This window comes from Nicotiana attenuata, chromosome 1 (assembly GCF_001879085.1).
Source record: "Nicotiana attenuata strain UT chromosome 1, NIATTr2, whole genome shotgun sequence".
In the NCBI taxonomy this organism is placed as follows: domain Eukaryota; kingdom Viridiplantae; phylum Streptophyta; class Magnoliopsida; order Solanales; family Solanaceae; genus Nicotiana; species Nicotiana attenuata.
The window spans coordinates 45,892,347-45,913,783 of NC_031989.1; the positions used below are offsets into that span (position 1 = coordinate 45,892,347).

At 39.3% G+C, this 21,437-nt stretch overlaps 1 protein-coding gene across 1 annotated transcript; it reads left to right on the forward strand.

The window, feature by feature from the left end:
• LOC109235720 (NF-kappa-B-activating protein-like) lies at window positions 9,364-10,282 on the forward strand. Its single transcript, XM_019401936.1, has 3 exons — window positions 9,364-9,654; window positions 9,733-9,895; window positions 10,017-10,282. The coding sequence occupies exons 1-3, from the start codon at window positions 9,364-9,366 to the stop codon at window positions 10,280-10,282; spliced, it is 720 nt and encodes a 239-aa protein (XP_019257481.1).

Genomic DNA, 21,437 nt, shown 5'->3' on the forward strand with positions numbered 1-21,437 from the left:
AAAATCTATGTGTTTTTTAATTTATGACTTTTAATTCCGCAAACAGTATTAGTTATATCACTTAGAAGAACCTGGTTCTTGTGTGGTATTGACATTTAGAACATCACCTCATCTACATATTCTCTCCAAGGCCTGCACCAGCACAAGAAAAGCAACACGCCGTTGCTCAGATCTCGGAAAGGAACGCAAAAGGTCAAGCACGAGCAGTGAAGAAACCTTACCGTGATTATTAGCCACCCAGCGCTCCTTGGACATGATGGTCCAAGATCGGAGACGATATGGGAACCTTTCATCCAAACGCCTGATCCATCCCGCCAAATCTGGGACCACCTCGGGATGCCAAGCAACGGCTGGAGAGAGCACAAAAGGGTTATCGTGACAAACAGAAGAATACTTGAGTAGTGGCTAAAGGGAAGTTCACTTACGTCGATCGTTCCATCGCTCTGGAAAGGGCATCCTCCGGGCTGGGATGATATCCGAGGTCTTCACTCGAATGAACCTGCTCATCCATCCCTGGTCCTTCCCCTCATCAACACTTGTGAAGAAAGATTTTTTTGACCGCTGTCGAAGCTTGATTAAGCCTCGATACAGCCGAGGGCAGTACAATCTGATCAAATGGCTCAGGGTAAAGACCTCACTTGTAACCCCTTCGGTAAAATGCATGAGCATCAACACGATCCTCTAAAAGGACGGGTAGATCTGTCCGAGGGTCAGCCGATATTGAGCGCAGAAGTCAAGGATAACCGGATCGATTTCCAAAGGAGGAGATTCGACAGATTTATCAGGACCCATGGTGAATGGATAAGTGTATATGTAGAGAAAGCCATCCTTGAAGTTGGTAATGTTGTCGCTGGGGTCAGGAATTTCTACCTCCACTACCTTGCTCCATCAGCAATCCTCCTTCACTTTGTCAATATTGTTCACGACGCTGACATATCGAGATACGTGCTCATATCGACCCGGTGTAGACGAGGGAGTTTCGATGTCGAAATCATCCGACGTGTCAATATCGGGAGGGGTCCATTGCTCCAAAGTGGGAACCGATTTATTTTCCCCCTCAGACAATCGAGACGACGACGCAGTATCATTCCATCGAGGGACCGTTCTAGAAGTCCTGGCCATGAAAAATGGTAAAACCTTTCCGTAAAGAGAAAGAAAAATGTAAAGGTATCAAATAGCGAAATTCTGGTTTACAAGCCTGAGGGAAGGGTGAAGATGGGGAGTATCTAGCAACCGAAGCATTTATAGGGACCGCTGGGGAAGCTGAAGAGACGAACTTACGGCAGTTCATGGGTTTCTCGATTACCGCATTTGAAGGCGGCCCTGCACGGTTCCCTGGGACATGGCATTTAATGCTCTTAGACGGTTGATCTCATGGCAATAATGGCCTCAAGACGCCGATTCAACATCGTTTCCTATCACTTCATTCTAGGAAACGCGGAGACTATCTTTGTATGGTTAAATCGGGGGAACCCATCTCCCGCCATTAAGGTATATTCGGAATGTCGTGACAGCACCTCCAGGCTGTGGGATCGTGATCGGGCTTCTTATCTCGAAGATCATCTGCGGTCCTGCAGTGGCTCCGAGTTTGAAGGATCTATCCGCGGCCCAGCAAAGGTTACGAAGATGGGGGACTCTCGAGGTAAGCAGCTAGAATCAATAGGTCCTAGTGTCTTGTCTAGCCGTCCCATCCCCGTATCTTTACATTTAATGCACTCTGTACCATACCGGATTCCCTCGCCTATATAAGAGGATCCCATACCATCTTGTAAAGGGCTGATGTTGCTCCATTTCTTCACAAGTGCAATAATATCCCTCTCTCTATTTTCTTGTAAGCGGTTCATCCCCACAGGCCCGAGGCCTCCTTGGCATCTATTATTTTCTTACTTGTTCTTCACCATATCGTCTAATATTGGAAATATAGAGCATTGCTTAATCATACCTTTAATTGTTATCCCATCCCCAGCTGCCCCAATAGTCCGAGATCAACACCAACACCGACCCCGAGGTTCCATCGATCACCCATGCGCTCGGGCAACAGGCCCCTTCAGTTTGATTACTGCCTCGTATTAGCTCGCATTTTACCATTACACTTCGCGTTCTTAGCATTAACTGCTTTAACAACTAGCTCGGGATTAGATCACGTATTTTTAGAGTCTCATTTACAAATTTAATTGTTGTTACCACTTTCACGGTAAACATAGACTTTTTCGAAATCAACTTCGGAGTCGCACTTGGCTTGAACGGTAACTGCGTATACTTCTTGAAATCTGGTCCCTTTAACACTGATGGGCATCAAACTATTTACCAGTAAATGGTACAGTTGAATTTGTAATGTGGTTTATAAACACGTGAATTAGTTTGATCCAAAATATGAAATAAATAAGAACTGAAATGAGATTAAAAAATAACATTAAATGAAGTACAAACCTGGCTAAGTGTTTAGCTTCTCTATTAACAATAACAAGAGCAATATTAAGAATAAAGTTAGAGAGCAATTTCATAGAATGAGGGCTGATTTTAGCTTTTGTGTACAGAATATTTCGTGTCATACAAAGGATACTATTTCTCTTATTTATAACTCTATTTATGGAGACCAGATCCCCAAATCAAGCTCCTTTTGAATGAGAATACAACAGTCATTGATGGATGCATCACGGTTGGGTATTAATACAGAGATCCTTTTGTCACGCCCCAAAAAAATCGAGGAGCATGACCGGCGCTCAACCGAGTAAACCCGACTGAGCAAGTCTGGTTCATTCTACCCAAACTAATTAATGAATAAATAGGAGATGGACTCCATTAATCACACTTAGTAAGTATTCCATTAACAACTTCTATTTCATTTCCAATAGCAGCTTAAATCATAATTATCAAAATATTACAAGTTTTATAAATCCTTGCCAAACATCAATATTTCTACTTTAATTCCAATACCTGACACTACCCACAACCTGTCTACGGAGCCTCTAAACACAACAAAAGAGTAATGTAATATGGAAATGCCGATAACAAGGCTCCGGCTATACCTCAAATACAAAGTACATGATAAATAGATGAGACAAGACCCCGAAACGAAGTGGGGCTCACCAAGTCAGCTGAAAGAAGATGTGGCACTAGTTGCGACCAACACTGCCTGCTATAGAAACACCTATATCCATTTAAAGACGTAGCGCCCCCGATAAAAGGGACGTTAGTACCATCGAATAGCACTAGTATGTATAACTAAACACCATCTCATTAGAAAGAACAACCATACAAGAATAAAGAAATCATAAGGATCAACAAAGCTTTAAACTATCACCACATCACAGATACAAATAAGGGATCACATAGCTTTCACACAATTTCCATAACTTTAGTTTAGGGCATTCCATATTGTTGCATCATTATTCACAATACCACCACTTTCTTGAGCGGAGTCCGATCACGGCCCGATCGGATAAGCCGTCTCATTTGAGACGTATACCTAAATCACAATTTCTTTCTCGCTTTCCGATTTCAATATCGACACAATACCACCATGTGTGTAGCATGGCATCCGATCTCGGCCCGATCGGCTAGGCCGCCTTACCAAGGTATTTCCCTTTTCCATCAATCACCTCATTTCAATCTTTATTTCACATATATAAATTCATAGGCACTTAGGGCCACAATTACCACATCATACTTGGTGCTAAGCCACATTTCACAACTCACATTCCACATCTCAAGATGGATGAACTGATTGGAAATCTCACTGCCTATGAACTAAGAAGGAAAACCATGAAAATGGATGCACCCAAGAAGGAAAGGAGTCTTGCTCTCAGAATAGCTGAAGGTGCAGATCTATAGGATGATGAAATGGCCATGATCACAAGGGATTTCAAAAAGTAGCTGATGAGAGGAAAGGGTTCTTCAAGAGGTACAACCTTCAACAAACCAAGGGCTCCTGAGAAACAGACCAACGAGGGCTGCTACAAATGTGGCAAGACTGACCACATGATCAAAAATTGTCCTCAGTGGGAAATTTAATGGAAGTAGGAAAGGGCTGAACGAAGGAACAGGTTCAACCCAAAAGGAACAAAGGATCAACAAAGGCTATGGTTGCTGCTTGGGGAGAAACATCAGATGAGGATTCAGAAAATGAAGTTGGAGATGAACAAGCACTTATGGACATCGGAGAATCAGATGATGAACAAGAGGTAAGTGTGATTCATTTCAAAGACAAGATTAAATTATTGTCTAAAGAAAGGTTATCTGAATTATTGATAGACTTCATCGATGAGTCTGAGGTAATAAACAATGAGAAGGAACAACTGTCTAGGGAGTGTGTGATCTTAAAAGCCAAGTGCAAAAATCTAGAATCTAGGGCTAATGAGAGTGACAGTAAAAATGCTAAGTTAAAGAACCAGGTTCTTGAACTTGACACCAGTGTCTTAGAACTTAGGTTTGAAAATTTAAAACTGAAATTAGGAACAGGTAAGAAGAAAGTTGATCACACACGTGTCACCTTAGAAGAAAATCTAGGAAAAATGAAGGGTGAGCTATACAAGAAAGATGAACAAATAAAAGTCTTAAAAGAAGACCTAGGGAAGGTAAATCATGAACTAGACAGAACTTGCAAATGGAATAAGTCTTCCGATGCACTATCCTGGCTACAAGAACACCACAATAGCAATAAGAGAGGGCTTGGCTATGGGACCACAGCACCTAAATGGGATCCCAAAAGTAAGTACATCACTCTTCCTGAAAACAAAATCGGCACACACTGTGGAAAGACTGGTCATTACAAAAGTGAATGTAATGCAAAGGAAAAGCCAGTTAAAAGAAAAAAAGCTTTGTTCAAGAGAAAAATAGGCTGCCTGGATGGGCCAAAAGGAATTTAATTTACCCCTTTGCCTATAGAAAGGGACCCAAACTAGTTTGGGTTCCTAATACTAACCCCTGATTTTTTATTGCAGGTCCAAGTGAAGGGAAGTAGCCAAATATGGTACATGGATAGTGGCTGCTCAAAACATATGACTAGAAGCAAGAACCAGTTCCTTTCACTTGAGGACTTAAAAGGAGGTAATGTCTCCTTTGGAAATGGGAAGAAAGGTGAGATTATTGGGGTTGGAAAAGTTGGTAAGTCAGTGTGTCACAACTGTGTGACAGAGGTAACCTTTTAGCATTTACCTCTACCAAATGCTTTGTGATTAATCTTAACACTAACAAGATTGTTTTGCAGGAAAAAAGAGTTAACAATATTTACATTGTAGATTTTTCCACTCTTTCAGAAAATGAACTCACTTGCTTGAGTGTGTTGGACAATGATCCCCTCCTGTGGCACAAAAGACTTGGTCATGCAAGTCTGAATCAACTCAATAAATTAGTCTCCAAGGACATGGTGATAGGGTTACCTAACATCAAGTTCAAGGAAGACAAAGTTTTTGAGGCTTGTGTAAGGGGGAAGCAGGTAAGATCATCTTTTAAAAGCAAGAAAATGGTAAGCACAACCAGGACGATGGAACTGGTTCATATGGATCTCTGTGGTCCAATGAGAACATTGAGCAGAGGTGGTAAGAAATATGTGATGGTACTTGTTGATGATTATTCTAGGTTTACATGGGTACTGTTTTTAACATCTAAGGATGAAGCATTTGACATGTTTACTGCCTTTGTTAGAAAAACTCAGAAACAACTAGGTACTCAACTTGCATCAATCAGGTCTGATCATGGGACTGAATTTGAAAATGCTAAGTTTGCTGAATTTTGTGATGAGCATGGTATAGATCATAATTTTTCTACCCCTAGGACTCCTCAACAAAATGGAGTAGTTGAAAGAAAGAATAGGACTCTTGAAGATATGGCTAGGACTATGCTTCTTTCTAGTAAACTGCCCCACAGCTTTTGGGCAGAGGCTGTAAATACTGCATGTTACATCATTAATAGATGCATGACTAGACCTCTTGTAGAGAAGACTCCCTATGAGTAACTTAAAGGGAGAAAACATAATGTATCCCATCTTAGGGCATTTGAATGCAAGTGCTTTGTGCACAATAATGGAAAGGACTCACTAGGTAAGTTTGATCCCAGAAGTGATGAGGAAGTATTGTTGGGATATTCTTCACATAGCAAAGCTTATAAAGTGTACACCAAAAGAACTTTGTGTGTAGAAGAAAGTGTATATGTAGTTTTTAATGAAACTAACATTCTTTCTGAGAGGCAGGAACATGAAGATGAAGTTATTGGGCTGGTAAAAGAATTGAGTAAAGTCTCAGCTCAAGCTAAAGATGCACCAAAAGAAGGAACAAGTGATGGAACGGGTTTTTCCATCCAGGGTAACCTGACAGGGGAACTGAACAAAGAAGAACTGAAACCAATCCCCTAATGGAACTTGTTCATGACCCTGTTCCTCAGCAACGAAACAAGGGAAACACTAGGGGTGTGCATTCGAATCGGTTTATCGATAAATCGAATCGATTATTTGTTATTGGTTTATAGATATCGGTTTATCGATTTATCGATTTCAATTTCGAAATATTCCTTATCGAGTTATCGATTTCGATTTTGATTTTGTCCTCTTCGGTTATCGATAACCCGATAAGATATACTAAATTTTTTTTACCCTTATTATATAATACCCTTTCCTTTACCCTAAGTCCCTAACCCTATTATTTCATCTACCACATTTAAGGAATGAACATATTTAAAGCTCAAGGGAATGAAGTTCAAATTAATAGAAATAGAATTAGCCATGATGATGTATTTTTATTTTTTTATACCGTTGGAGTGTTGGTGGCATACATTTGATCCCTTACTTTAGTTTCGTTGCATGTGCTTGTTGACACAATTTTTATGTTATAAACGGTGTTCGTCTTATTTTAGCTTCTTTTTGTCCATATTAGTTAGGCGTGTTTATAGCGATATACTTTCTGTTTTATCCCGCAAATTTTCTTATTGGTGTAATCGATAAGCAAACCGATAAGCCCCAAAAATCGATAAATCGTAATCGAAAAAATCGAAACCTTATTGAAATGATAACGATAAGCATATGTACAAAATCGATAATCGATAAGTAATTATCGATAAGGGTCAAAATCGAATCGATAAATCGAATGCACACCCCTAGGAGAAACATCAAGCAGAAATGAGTTAGTTGTGAAACCTTACAAGTATCAAAGTTCTCATCCCATTGAGAACATAATTACCGATCCAACATCTGGAGTTAAAACTAGATCACAATTAAAGAATCTGTGTGCTTTTGATGCTTTCTTATCTCTTATTGAACCTAAAAATGTTGCTGAGACTTTGCAAGATGCAGATTGGGTAAATACAATGCAAGATGAACTCAATCAGTTTGAGAGAAGTCAAGTTTGGCATCTAGTTCCAAGACCCAAGGACAGATCAGTAATTGGCACTAAATGGATCTTCAGAAACAAGCTTGATGAAGATGGAACAGTTACAAGGAACAAGGCAAGACTGGTGGTCCAAGGTTATAGCCAAGTGGAGGGCATAGATTATGATGAGACATTTGCTCCAGTTGCAAGACTGGAGGCAATAAGACTCCTCATAGCCTTTGCAGCACACATGGAATTCACTCTTCATCAGATGGATGTCAAAAGTGCCTTCCTAAATGGCTACCTAAAAGAAGAAGTGTTTGTCAAACAACCTCCAAGGTTTGAGAGCAAGGAGCGTCCGGAACATGTGTACAAATTAGACAAGGCTCTCTATGGACTCAAGCAGGCTCCTAGAGCATGGTATGAACGACTGTCCAAATTCCTGCTTGAACATGGATACAAAAGAGGTAAAATTGACAATACTCTATTCCTGAGGGAAAAGGGTAAGGATCTTCTTGTAGTGCAAATATATATTGATGACATAATTTTTGGGGCAACCACTGACAAACTAAGTAAGGATTTTGCCAAATTAATAGGGAGTGAGTTTAAAATGAGTATGATGGGTAAGCTTAACTTTTTTCGGCTTACAGATCAAACAAAACCCAAATGGAACCTAGATCCATCAGCAGAAATATGCAAAAGAGTTGATTAAAAAGTTTAAAATGGATGAATCAAAGGAAATATACACACCCCTTGCAACAACTACTAAATTAGACATAGATGAACCTGGTTCATCTGTTGATCACAAGTTGTATAGGGGTATGATTGGTTCACTTTTGTTTCTTACTGCTAACAAATCTGACATAGTTTTCAGTGTAGGGCTTTGTGCTCGTTTTCAGGCAAATCCTAAGGAATCTCACTTGACTGTTGTCAAGAGGATACTGAGATATTTGAAAGGCACTACTGATTGTCTTTGGTACCCTAAATGTAGTAATTTCAATCTAGTGGGGTATTGTGACTATGTAGGTTTCCTTGTGGATAGGAAGAGCACCTCAAGTATGGCTCATTTTCTTGGTTCATGTCTTGTATCATGGGCCACTAAACAACAGAATTTAGTGGCCTTATCTACTGCTGAGGCTGAATATGTTGTTGCTGCCTCTTGTTGTGCTCAATTGCTGTGGATCAAACAGCACTTGATAGATTTTGGCATTGAAGTTGGTTGCATTCATATCTTCTCTGATAACTCTAGTGCTATTAGTATGACAAAGAACTCTGTTCATCATAAGAGGACTAAGCACATAGATGTTAGACATCACTTCTTAAGGGATAACTATGAGAAAGGATTGATTACCATAGAATTCTGTGCTACTGATAAATAAATTGCTAACATCTTTACTAAAGCACCGAGTAGAGAAAGCTTTGAAAGGAACATGTTGGAATTAGGGATGATTAAGATCACCTAATGGGACCAGCTCAGAATGCACAATGAAAAAAAAATTAGCTAGGAAATCTGAACTTGTGTAAATATCTAGATTAATTTTTACTCAGCTTCATACTGTAAATAGTATACTCCTATGACTCACTGATCTCCTACAAAATTTTCTCTATTGTGATAAATTGAGGCATGATCAAGAAAATTCTAAATGAAGAACCTGGTTCATCAGTATTGGTTCATCTGAATGCCAACGTATCTTTTCTATACTCTACACAATTAGAAATATAAATATTTAAATCATGAGAAGAGTCCTACCATTGTTCAACTCATTAGAAAATCCAATCCGTTTGTTTTTTAACCAGTTCCGTCCTCATTAGAATTCTAACAACAAAAATTGCCTAAAATCTAGGGAAGCCTAACCGTTCGTTCAACCTGCAATTTCAGGTTGACTAGACCTCTAGTTGACTGCTAAAGCTACCGTTATTCATTAAATGAGTCTTTCTCTTTAAATACTCATTATTACTTCCTGCCATCCTCATAATTCAAAACGTCAAAAACCTTCTTTACTCTCAATTTCTTTCTTCTCCAAAGGTTTAACACACAAATTCTCTCAAGCAATAAGCTACAATGACGAACCCACAAGACAACCCTGGAACTCCTCCACAACTAACTTCCTCTGATTCATCTACCACTCTTTCACCTACCACGACTCCCCAACCCAGGCGAAGGAGAGTAAAAATGCTTGCTCGCAGAACGGTGGCATCTGGTACTATTTCAAAGAAATTAAATGAAAAATTAAAGGTAAGTCAGGCCCAAGATTCTGATTCTGACTCTGAGTCTGATTTGTTCAAATCTGCTAGTGAGGGGGAAGGACCTGGGTCTTCTGACTCTGAGAAGGCTCAAAAATCCCTTTCTAAGGTAAGTTCTTCTTTGACTAATAATTTAGAAAATTGGTTTGTGTATGTTGGATCTATAAGGAATGTGGAATAACCTGAGTCAGGAAGGAGTGGAGGTAAAAAGAAATTTCAAAAAGAAAAAGAGAGCGAGGGTGAATGTGGTGACGTGAGGGGAAAAGGGAAAGGAGTGGTTGATCATTCACCCACTACTGAATTGCCTATACCTGCTATTTATGGGGTTGCACAAGAAACTGTTGATGAAAGTAGCAAGAATTAGGGGGAAGCGGTTCAGGGGAGGCTGCTGAGGGGTTAGTTAATTTAAGTTCACAGGGAGATGAAACTGGTTCATCAATTGAAGAGACCCTAACAGACCTTCTGAAAAAGGTAGGTGCAAGTTACGATCCAAAGAAAAGAAGAACTCCCACACCAAAACCCCCAGTGCTGCTAAACCTTCCAAGAAACGAAAGGCTTCCTCCCCAACAACTACAGAAACTACCTTGCCAAAGGGAAGAGCAACAAGAAGTAGGGTGAAACAGAGTGAGAGAGACCTACAACAGGCTGTGGTTGAAAGTAATAAGAAAATTACGGATAAAGGAAAAGATAAGGTTGCAGAGTCCTCTGAAGCAGTTGATGTTGAGGAGATAGAATAGGTCCATCCGGAGGACCATGCAACAATGGAGGTTAAGACACCCAAGCCCAAAAAGACCAAGACTTCTTCCAAGAAGTCTTCCTCTGTGTCTGAGGCTGCTGAACCTTCACTGGCCAAGAGGACGAGGTCTTCAATAAAAAGCAAACAAGTTAGAGTTTCTGAAGAAGAGGAATGGAGTGGTGAAGAAGAAAATGAGTCTGATGGTGAACAAGACAAGCTGGCCAAGTTTGGCAAAAGGAAAATTTTGAAGGGAAGATTGCTAAAAGATTTGGTGGAACCAGGAATGGTTCGTTTGGTTGACACCCTAGCTGCTCAAGGTTGGAAGGACATGGTCCTTCAGATGGATGGGAGATTGGCCAGAAATGAAATCATTGATTCATGGCAAATGCTGAAGTCAAAGATGGCAAAGCTACAAGCAAAGTCAAAGGAGTTCTGGTGACATTTGATGCAGAGAAGCTGGGAGAGATTCTAGACATCCTTGCTGAGGGATATGATGATTACACCAGACAGAGATGGCCAAGTGTGGATTCCCTTCCGTCTGCCCTTACAATTACTAGGAGATTCTGTGATGTTGCAGAAGTGAATAAGGCCAAGTTTGTGCACAAGAGTGAAATGAAGCCACAACACAAAGTCATTTTTGAGTTTGTCAACAAGTACCTACTGCCCAGGCAGGAGAGAAGGTATATTGCAAATTATATGGACTTAGTTCTGATGGAGTGCCTTGAAGTGGAAGGCAAATTAACTGGCCTGCATTCATCATCAAGATACTGGACAGGGTTATCAATGGTGCCAAGGCTCATGCTACCCCCTATGGCTTTATTTTGAATACGGTTCTGGACAGGTGCAATGTGCCTCTGAAGAAATGGGAAATGGCCACAAGCAAGGATTACTTTGGTATTAATACTCTGCTTGCTTGTGACTAATTAGTCAATGCCATTCCAAATGAACCTAGTTCATCCAAGAAGACACCTATCAACAGTAAAGTCATGGCTCTTGTTCAGGAAAGTGAGGCCAAGGATGCTGAGATAGCTAGGCTAAAGGCTCGTGTGGCAGAGGTGGAATCTGAGAGGGATGCTCTCAGAACTGAGCTTACCAAGGAAAAGGAGAAGAATGATGGAATTCTTCACAATATGCTGAATCTTCTCCAAGCCCAATTCCAACCCTCTAGCTCCCCCAAGCCTTAGGAATTCTAGCTTTTATCTCCTGAACCTTTCTAGTACCTTCAGTGACCCGGATTAGGGATTTTTCCTTCTTTTTGCTCATATTTTGAATTTTTTTGCTTTCTGGTTGTGGATTGTGGTAGCAACATATCTTCCATCAATGATATCTACTGTTTTCGCTCTTGTTGAACGTTAATATTTCCTTGATAGTTTAAATATGTTTGCTTGATTACTGATGATTAATCCATGATTGCACTTGAAGCAGTCCCAGTGGCCATGAGTAATTATTAAAATCTAGGACTCACACTTTGTGTATGCAACTTTTCGATGATGCCAAAAGGGGGAAAAGATATTGTGCTTTACATATTCTGAATAAGTGATATTCATAACTTAATTAACCTGGTCCTTGACGATAAGTGAATTTTCTAAACTTTGTATTGATGGTCAAGTTGAGTTCTTACAGGGTCTAAGTGAGTAGAAAGCACAGAGTTTGTCATCATCAAAAAGGGGGAATTTGTTGGTCCAAGCAAATGTGAAGTTTTGAAGACTGACAAAAGAACTCAAACATGGACCAGGTCCATCTTGTGAAACACAGTCATGATCAACCCAAACATGTGAGATGCACGTGAAGGAGATAAATCTAACTTATCAGAAGTAATATCTCCTGATCTGATCGAAAAGGTTGCATATTGGACAAGGAGAGAAAGACTCCTTACACGAAGAGAACACAGTTTAGGAAGAGGATAGTGTTAGAGTATGAGATCAACTAGAACTCTTCTACCATAGAAGAGTAGCGTCTGTATCCCAATCAATCTCTAATTACTGGCTTCTTAAATATCAGTGTTATTTTCTTTTACAGGTGTTGCACAAAAACGCAGAAGTTAAACATGAATTGAGAGCAAAATAGCAAGGCTTTTTGCAAGCAGTTCGTGTGTGATTCAAGTGTGCAAACCTGACGCTACATGAACCAGATTGAAGAACCAGCTCCACAAAGAGTTTTATGTGTCTTTATTTATTTCTAGTTCAATTGTAGTAGGTGTCTTCATATTGTACCTTTCAGCTTTATCTAGAAGCAATTATAATAGGTACTTTGAGTATTCAAGTTAGAGTTAACTTGAAGTTGTAGCAGCAGTTAGAGGTCGGTTGCTACAACGGGATTAGAGGTAATCCTTAGGTTTACAAAGAGTTTTGTAAATGCTGTTTTGGCTCAGTGATTTAGTGAAGTGTTGGGGAAATCCTACTGAGTAGTAGGTCGTGGGTTTTTTCACCTTTTGAGCCGGGTGTTTTCCACGTAAAAATACTTGTGTTTTTTACTTTTTACATTTATTATTCTGCAACAGTAGCAGAAGGAACACATAGAAGAACCAGGTCCTTCCATAATCAGTTTAAGCAAAAAATTAGACACCACACAAATCACCCCCCCCCCCCTCTTGTGTGGTATTGAAGTATAAAACATCAAAGTCCTACTTGATTCTAGACCAAATGAGCTCGATTAGTCGAGTATTGCACTACGGGCGAGCCTATGGTGCGTTGTTTGTGGCATAAGAATTTCTTTCTGAGGGTGAGTTGAATCTTACGTATTTGAATTCCTTAGTGTGTGAATTACAATGACCATGACGCAAGTCTATTTTGTGGTGAGTAGGCACGTGATTCATGAATGGAAGGTAAGTCTGGACCTCTGACTGAGAGTATGAAAGCCGGTTAGGGACATTACGTGGCTAGAGAGAGTCCACTCTTGAGGTTAGGATGTTACGCTAAGGTAGTCTATCTATGGGAATTATTCTTAGTATAAGGAGTAGGGAAGTGACCCAATGATGATTAGGCCTATAGAGTGTGGTTTCGTTGCTAGAGGACTAGCAACGGTTTTAAGTGTGGGGTGTTGATAGTAGCATATATTATGCGATGCAGATGCTATTTATGCTCGAAATTAACCATACTTTATTGATGTTTTAAGTTCTAAATGATAACAAAATGCTCTGATTGAGGTTTTTGTGCTTTGTAGGAGCAAGTGTTGATTATGAGGACATTGAATAGCTTTTGGAGCTAATTTGGAGCAAGAAAAGCCACTCGGAGGGGAATGCGCGTGAAAGAAGAAGGAGAAAAGGAGAAAACAGCTAAACCTCGCGAGCGCGGGCTAAGCGTGAGCGTGCTCCAGCCGCGCTAGTCCAGGCAGAATAGAACGCGATATGCCCGGTCCAAGCGCGGTCGCGCTCGTCAGTTCGCTGAACCTTATTTCCAAGAGTAATTTTGGAAGTTCGAGGGCAAATCTCCTTAACATATAAGAAGCCCAAGTCGCCCAAAGAGAGGATATCAAGGTTTTTAGAGTTTTGTTGAAGGCAAGAAGAGGCAAGAGGCAAGGAGAAAAATTCGGCATCGAGTTCTATCTTTCTTCCTTTTGTGTTGATCATTGATTATGAATTTTGCTGTTGTGATTATGAAAACAATTATGCGTAGCTAATTATTTAGTCTAGGGTTGATGGAACCAATTGTTAGATGAAGTTTTGACTCTGTTTTGTTATAATGGAGCTGGGTTTATTATATGATTGTTCAACTATATTTTGTATGGTGATTAATTGAATGGGCACTTGATTAATCGTGTCTAATCGCCTTGTGTTGCTTGAGAAAGAATACTTGGTTAGATTGTTGTTGAACAACACCACTTTTGGGTAATTGAAGAGATTCATTACTTGAATTTAAAAGTGGGGTTAGACATAAAGAAACTTTGGTGGGATAATTCAAAGCTGCATAAATTCTCAGCTAGAGTAGTTCGAGAGAATGCTCTAGTAAATTATCGTAGTTGATCGAGAGATAATTGCGGTAACCCATAGCTCATAATCCTCATAGAGTATTACGGCGAGATTATAGCAAAAGAGTTAAGAAATAATCTAGCAATTGGGAAAATCAATACCCTAGATCTTTTTACCATTGAATTATCGTTAATTTATTGTTAGTTTTAACATCATTTTACTTAGTTAAACAAATCCCAATATTTATTGCTAAAAATATTGCATTTCGGAAATTGTTTGAGCTTGTACTAGCACCATTAAGCGTTGTAATAGATAGGTTAGTTCCTTGAGAATTCGACTCCGGACTTGTTAACCGGATCATATTTGCAACGACCGATTTGTCTTTTATAAGGCATAGTTGGAAGTGATCAGTTTTCTGTGTTCGCAGACCATAAATAGAGTCAATTTACTCGATTTGGGATATAAAATAAACCGGTGACTTGGGACACCATAAATTATTCCAAATGGTGGCTCTGAATTTAAAATAAATAATCCCATTTCGATTATTTTCACTTTAATTGGAAAAACTCCCTTATGCCCCTACGTGAAAAAGGAGGTGTGACATACATCCCTTTTCCACCCTCTCATTTTTTATTAACACGTTAAATCTTGTTGTTTGTTATTTTGTGTATATGTTTTGATACAAACGTTACTATTAGATTATAATGAGTCGGTCGGTCATTTTGAGTATTATATCTTCGTTTCCCCATTTACTGCTTATTTTATGCTCATTTGTCGTTATGTGACTTACCTTGGTGGCTGGTTTGGTTCCGGGGATATTTCAAAATGAGTTGGGATACTTAGTCTCATGGTTGGAAGCCTAAGTTAAAATAGTTGACCAAATGCTGACTTATGTGTAAATGACTCAATAATTAAGTTTTGATGGTTCCCATAACTCCGTATGGTAATTTTGGACTTAGAAGTGTGTCCGGAATTGATTTGAAGGTCCGTAGATGATGTTGGCTTGAATTGACGAAATTTAGAAAAGTTAAAATTTGGAAAGTTGAGAAGTTTGACCGAGAGTGGACTTTGTGGCTACCGAGCTCAGATTTTGGTTTCAAAAGTTGGAATAGGTTCGGTGTGTCATTTGTGACTTGTGTGCAAAATTTGAGGTCAATCGGAGTTGTTTTGTTATGTTCGTCATTAGTTTTGGAAGTTAGAAGTCCATAAGTTCATTAGGCTTGAATCGATGTGCTATTCGTGGTTTTAGTGTTGTTTGATGTGATTTGAAGCTTTGAACGAGTTCGTATGGGACTTTTTGATATGTTTGGTTGAGGTACCGGGGGCCTCGGGTATATTTCAGATGGTTAACGGATTGAAACTTGACTTAGAAGATTTGCTGAAGTTGTTGATGCATGTGCTTCTGGTTTCCTTATACGCGACCGCGAGTGGAAGTCCGCGATCGCGAAGAGTTGTTTGGGAGAGTGGTGAAAATTATGCTCCGTGATCGCGAGAATTTGTTAGCGTCACAGAGCGATGGTCAGTAGTACTACGCGAACGTGAGGGTTGTACCGCGTTCGCGAAGAAGGAAGGAGGGGTGGCCTGAAGCCACGCGTTTGTTCATCGCGATCGCGTGAGGAGGCGTGCAATCACGTAGAGTTGGGTCCCTGGGCATCGCGTTCGCGCTAGAAGTTCTGCGTTCGCGAATGATTAATTTGGCAGCTTGTACTTTTATGTTTCGCAATCGCGGAGAGGAGCATCCGGGCAGAATATAAAATTTCAAAAACGAGGGTTAGAGTATTATTTCATATTTGGACTTTGGGAGCTCAGATTGAGGCGATTCTTGGAGAGATTTTAAGGAAACAATTGGGGTAAGTGATTATAACTCGGATTTGGTAAATATACATAAATCTATCTATTTCTTTACCATTAAATTAGTGTTTTGGGTTGGAAAAATTGGGGAAAATTGTAGAAACTTCATAAACTATAATTTGAGGATTTGAAGGTCGAGTTGAGATTGGAATTGAGTAATATTGGTGATGTTGGACTCACTGTTGAATGGGTGTTCGAATTTTGTTAATTTTGTTGGATTCCGAGACGTGGGCCCGGGGGTTGACTTTTTGACTTTTGTTAAAGAACCTAGCTTTATCATATGAAATTGATTCATATAGCTTGTGTTAATTGTATTAAGTTGTTTGTGGCTAGATCGAGTCATTCGGAGGCTGATTTATGAGGCAAGGGCTTGTCGGAGTAGGAATTTGCGAAGTAAGTAACACTTCTAAACTTGGTTTTGAGGGTATGAATCCCTGAAATACGTGTTATGTGGTTGGTGTTGAGGTGATGCACCTGTGCACCGTGGTAATTGTGACTCGATTGATTATGTGGTACTGTGTAGTTATCAAACCCTGTTTCTATTCATGAAACTCCTACTTGTTAGAGTAATTGAGCTACAATCCATGTTAGAAATCATGCTTAGGCTATATGTTTGTTCTGTTGGGACCCACAGAGGTCACTTCTACTGTTGAATTAATTGCTCAAATAGCAATTATATACTCAGTCACAACTATCATTTGCATATCATATCTCAGCCTCTGTTTCCATTTATCGTTACATCATATTGTCATTATTTGTGTTGATTGTCATGAGATTTGTGAGGCCGAGAGACTGGAGAGATTGATGAATGGGTGCGGCCAGTGGCCTAATTGTGAGTGATATTTATGGGATCGGGTTGCACGCCACAACAAGATTTATTGATTCATGCCTTGATTGGCTTATATTAGCGCTTGGGCAGGATCCACCCCTCCGGAGTCTGATATACCAGCAGTGAACGCAGTTACCTATTGAGTGCGAGTGTCGAGTGCCGAGTGATTGGGAGTGCTGAGTGATTAAGAGCGTCGAGTGATTGAGAGTACTGAGTGACTAAGCGTGTTGGGAGGTTGAATACTCCGAGAGTATGTTTATGACTTTATCACTGAGTTGCATTACAGTTGACATGCATACTTGACATGTAGATATCGAGATGTGGAATACCTCATATTAGTCATTCTTGTCATATTTTATCCTTGTTGCGCGCAAACTGTTAAATACTCGAAAGCATGTCTACATCTCTGTATTGTCTACAACCTGATTACTCATTTTATCTTAGAGTTATTGTTGTTATTATCTGGATTTGGACTGTATCTATATGAGCTCGTCACTGCTTTCAGCCCAAGGTTAGCCACGTTACTTATTGAGTACATTGGGTTGGTTGTACTCATACTACACTCTGCACTTCGTGTACATATCTAGGTACTTCTAGGCACGGCGATTGCTAGATTTGGAGCTTCATCTGTTTGGAGATTATTGAGGTAGTGGTCTTGGTGTCTGCAGACCTCAACTCTCCTTCTTTTCAGTTTATTAGTACTAATCTATCTTTCTAGACAATTGTTTTAGCAGTTACACTGTATTGTCATTTAGATACTCATGTTCTCAGTGACACCCGGATTTTTAGGGGATTTTGTATTGAGTCGCGGTATTTCTTTATCGATTATTTATGAGAAATTGTTACTATTAAACTTGCTTCATCTTATTTTCAATATAAAAATGTATAGTTAATTGCGATTATCGGCTTGCCTAGTTCTGTGATAGGCGCCAGCACGACGTGTTGAGTTTTAGGTCGTGACATGGATATTGTTTGATGTTTTGGTTGTTCAGGAGACATAGGCAAACCAAGACTTGTAGGTCAAAAGGTCAACTGGGATTATAAGTGCCACACCCCAACCTTGGGAGGCGTGGCTGGCACCCGGTGCCGAGCTGGCCCGAGAAAACCACTCTGTAACTCATTCATTCCTTTTGTAACTATCATGGGTCAACATGGCCACAACTCGTAACGTACAATTGTAAGTGGGCAAATGTTATATCAATGAACCATCGTTCATAAAACATGAATACATATGGGTCGTCAAGGCCTCTAACATACTGTACAAGATGAACCTTTGTCTACAAAGCCTCTAAGACTATTCGACATTAAATGGGACAGGGTACCGGCCTACCCATAAGTCCGTAGCAAAACTCTGACACGATGACTCATAGACTTGGTTGTACTTCGAATGAGGTGGAGTCTTACCAATCATTTGTTGAATGCCGATCTCATCTACTATAAGGGCTCGTCAAACTGATTATCTATACCTGCAGGCATGAATGCAGCGTCCCCAAGAAAAAGACGTCAGTACGAATAATGTACTGAGTATGTAAGGTAGAACTGAAACATAACATTAAGTTAATATTTATTTAAAGACATATAAGAATCAACCTGTAAGTCTGGATAACTCTGTAAATCATGAAATACTTATAGTGGCATGCATATGCATATGCGTATGAATGTCATGTCGTGCATAGGTACATGTGCTCATAACATCATCAAGCCTTTGAGGGCATCCCATCATATCATCTCGGCCATTGTGGGCAAAATCATCAACGTATACTAGCTGATCAGGTGGTGGTGCGTATATAACACCTTAACCTTTTTCTCATATCTCATATACATATATTTATATATATACGCGTATATAATGCCATCTGGTGCCACTGTGGGCAAAATCATCAACGTACACCAGCTGATCAGGTGGTGCTACGTATATAACGTTGTAACCTTTTTCCATATTCCATATACATATATATACATATATATGTATATATAACGCCGTCTGAGTCATGGGTAAATGCACATGTAAATGAATACAATGCATGAAAAATACGTTAATAAAACTTCTCTGAATGTCAAAAGACCGCTCTACCTCTGATTAATATTGTTTTGCAGGAATAAATAACATAGACTTCCTTTTCTCAAAATAATAATCAATGTTTAAAGGGAAGTAGGCCACATTAATTTAAGGAGAAAAATTATTTATTTTACTGAATCTGGGTTACTAAACTACATGCTAATCAATTGGTAAAGCATGTTTAGACAAGTATTGATACAAACAACTCACAGTTGATAACATCCATGTATTTGAATTAAGCCATAATCCACTAGAGCAACTTATTCTGATGAAAACTTTCTTAATCTACACTGGTTAGTATACTCAATCGTCATAACTCATCATTTTGCCGACAAATTATCTTCCACTCAATTACTACAAGAAGGATGGATAAACAGAAGTTGCACTAAACATTAACAAAATGTTCAATAACACCAGATATGAAATTATTTGTGAAGCACATATAACAAGACTTGAAAGATGTAAGGAGTCGAACTACAATTTCAGGAACACCGTCACCGTAACCCAGTGCTTAATAAAAGATTCAAGTACGTCGAAATATCAATTCAGAAAACTTTGCAATGATTTTCATATTTATTAAGCAAAGATAAGGTTAAAGTGGATGGTCTAACAAACTCCTTTGAATTAGTACCGGAATTTGCATATCAATTCAAAACTTACGTAGTTTTCTGAGACCCATGAATAGATGATAAAATAATAGGAGACATGGAAATTCAAGAACATAGGCACCCCTAATACTTCTATGAATAGAGTCATTTAAGGAAGTTGTTCATTTGCTCGTTTCTTCTGTATAACTTGGACCATGCCAAAAAGAAAGAAGGGATGACCTTAACATACCTGGAGTAGGAAAAATCCGTATGGTATGTTGGGTTTTTAAGGTATTTAATTAATATATTAAATACTTAAAAGAAGGTGAATGGGAAATGGAGGGAAATGAAATTTTTGAGTGAAATTTTAAGTTCCCCCTCCCTTGGCAAATGGCATTGTGCCATATTGGAAGAGGAAGAGGTTTTTTATGGGTATATAAGCAATTGCTCTTCTTCTAGCTCTTAAAGAGTTGAGAAGAAGGCAAGCCTCGCGCCGTCGTCGTCGTCGCTCGCTCGGCTCGGCTTCGGCTTCGGCTACGGCTACGGCTTCGGCTTCGGCTTCGGCTTCGGCTTCGGCTTCGGATTCGGATTCGGATTCGGATTTGAATTTGGATTTGGATTTGGTCAAATGATCGATTGATTGATTAACTTTTTGGACCAAATTTATTTGTTAATAGTAAAACATTAACAGAAATGTTATTAAATATTTGTTTTAATAACAAAATATTAATATTAAATATTAATATTAAATCCAATCCGTTTTTCTGTTTTGGTAACAGAAAAGTAACTACCCTCTTCAATTTTCCCTCTTTATTTTCCCTCTTTATTATTGAGTAAATGGCCATTTATGTAATGACATTTATGTTGTGGGCGTTTTGCATAAACAGCTATTCTGAAGAGACCCAACTTTGGCTATAAATACAACATTATTCTGCTCAGAATTTTAACTACAATTTTCTGAGTTTTCTCTCCTTCTTCTGCATACTTTTAGCATCAAAACAAAGCAAAAAGTAAGTGTGATTTGCTACCGAACTTTGTGTTCGCTAAAACACTGGGGTTTGAAGTACCACTACACCAATGTGTAATTCGTTCTATCCTGGGAGGAAATAATCCATAACCTTGGGTACTAGGAGGGGATTAAATTCCTTAAGGAAACACTGTGAATTCAGTGGGCTCGAATTGGTTTATGTCATTTCTGTTTATATTCATTACTGTTTATATTCATTTATATTTCCAGAATTTATTTTACAAATACAGTGTAATAACAAGCTTAAGGAATTTAATAATTTATTTTCTGTATTTGTACTTACTGTTTCTGGAAGAGTAAAACCTTTGTGGTTTTGTACTCTACTAAAATCTACGTGATTTTAACGTTTGTGTCATTCTTTTACAGAAATGACTAATGAGAATGAGAACCAAGCGGTTCCAATGGTGACTGCCAATGCGTCAACAAGCCGAACAACACCGGCAGCATTGGCACCGGCGGAGAAACCCGGAAAATTTTCCGGGATTGATTTCAAGCGCTGGCAGCAAAAGATGTTCTTCTATCTGACTACTCTAAGTCTCCAGAAGTTCATCAAGGAAGATGTTCCTGTGCTGTCCGATGAAACTCCAGAAACTGAACGCTTTCTCGTAATTGAGGCATGGAAGCATTCAGATTTTTTGTGCAAGAATTATATTCTAAGCGGGCTGGAGGATGGTTTGTATAACGTCTACAGTGGCGTGGAAACGTCAAAGGAACTGTGGACTGCGCTTGAAAAGAAATACAAAACCGAAGATGCCGGGTTGAAAAAGTTTGTTGCTGCAAAGTTTTTGGACTACAAAATGGTAGATAGCAAGTCTGTTATTACCCAAGTCCAGGAATTGCAAGTGATTATTCACGATCTCCTTGCTGAAGGTATAACTCAATTTAATATTAATGTT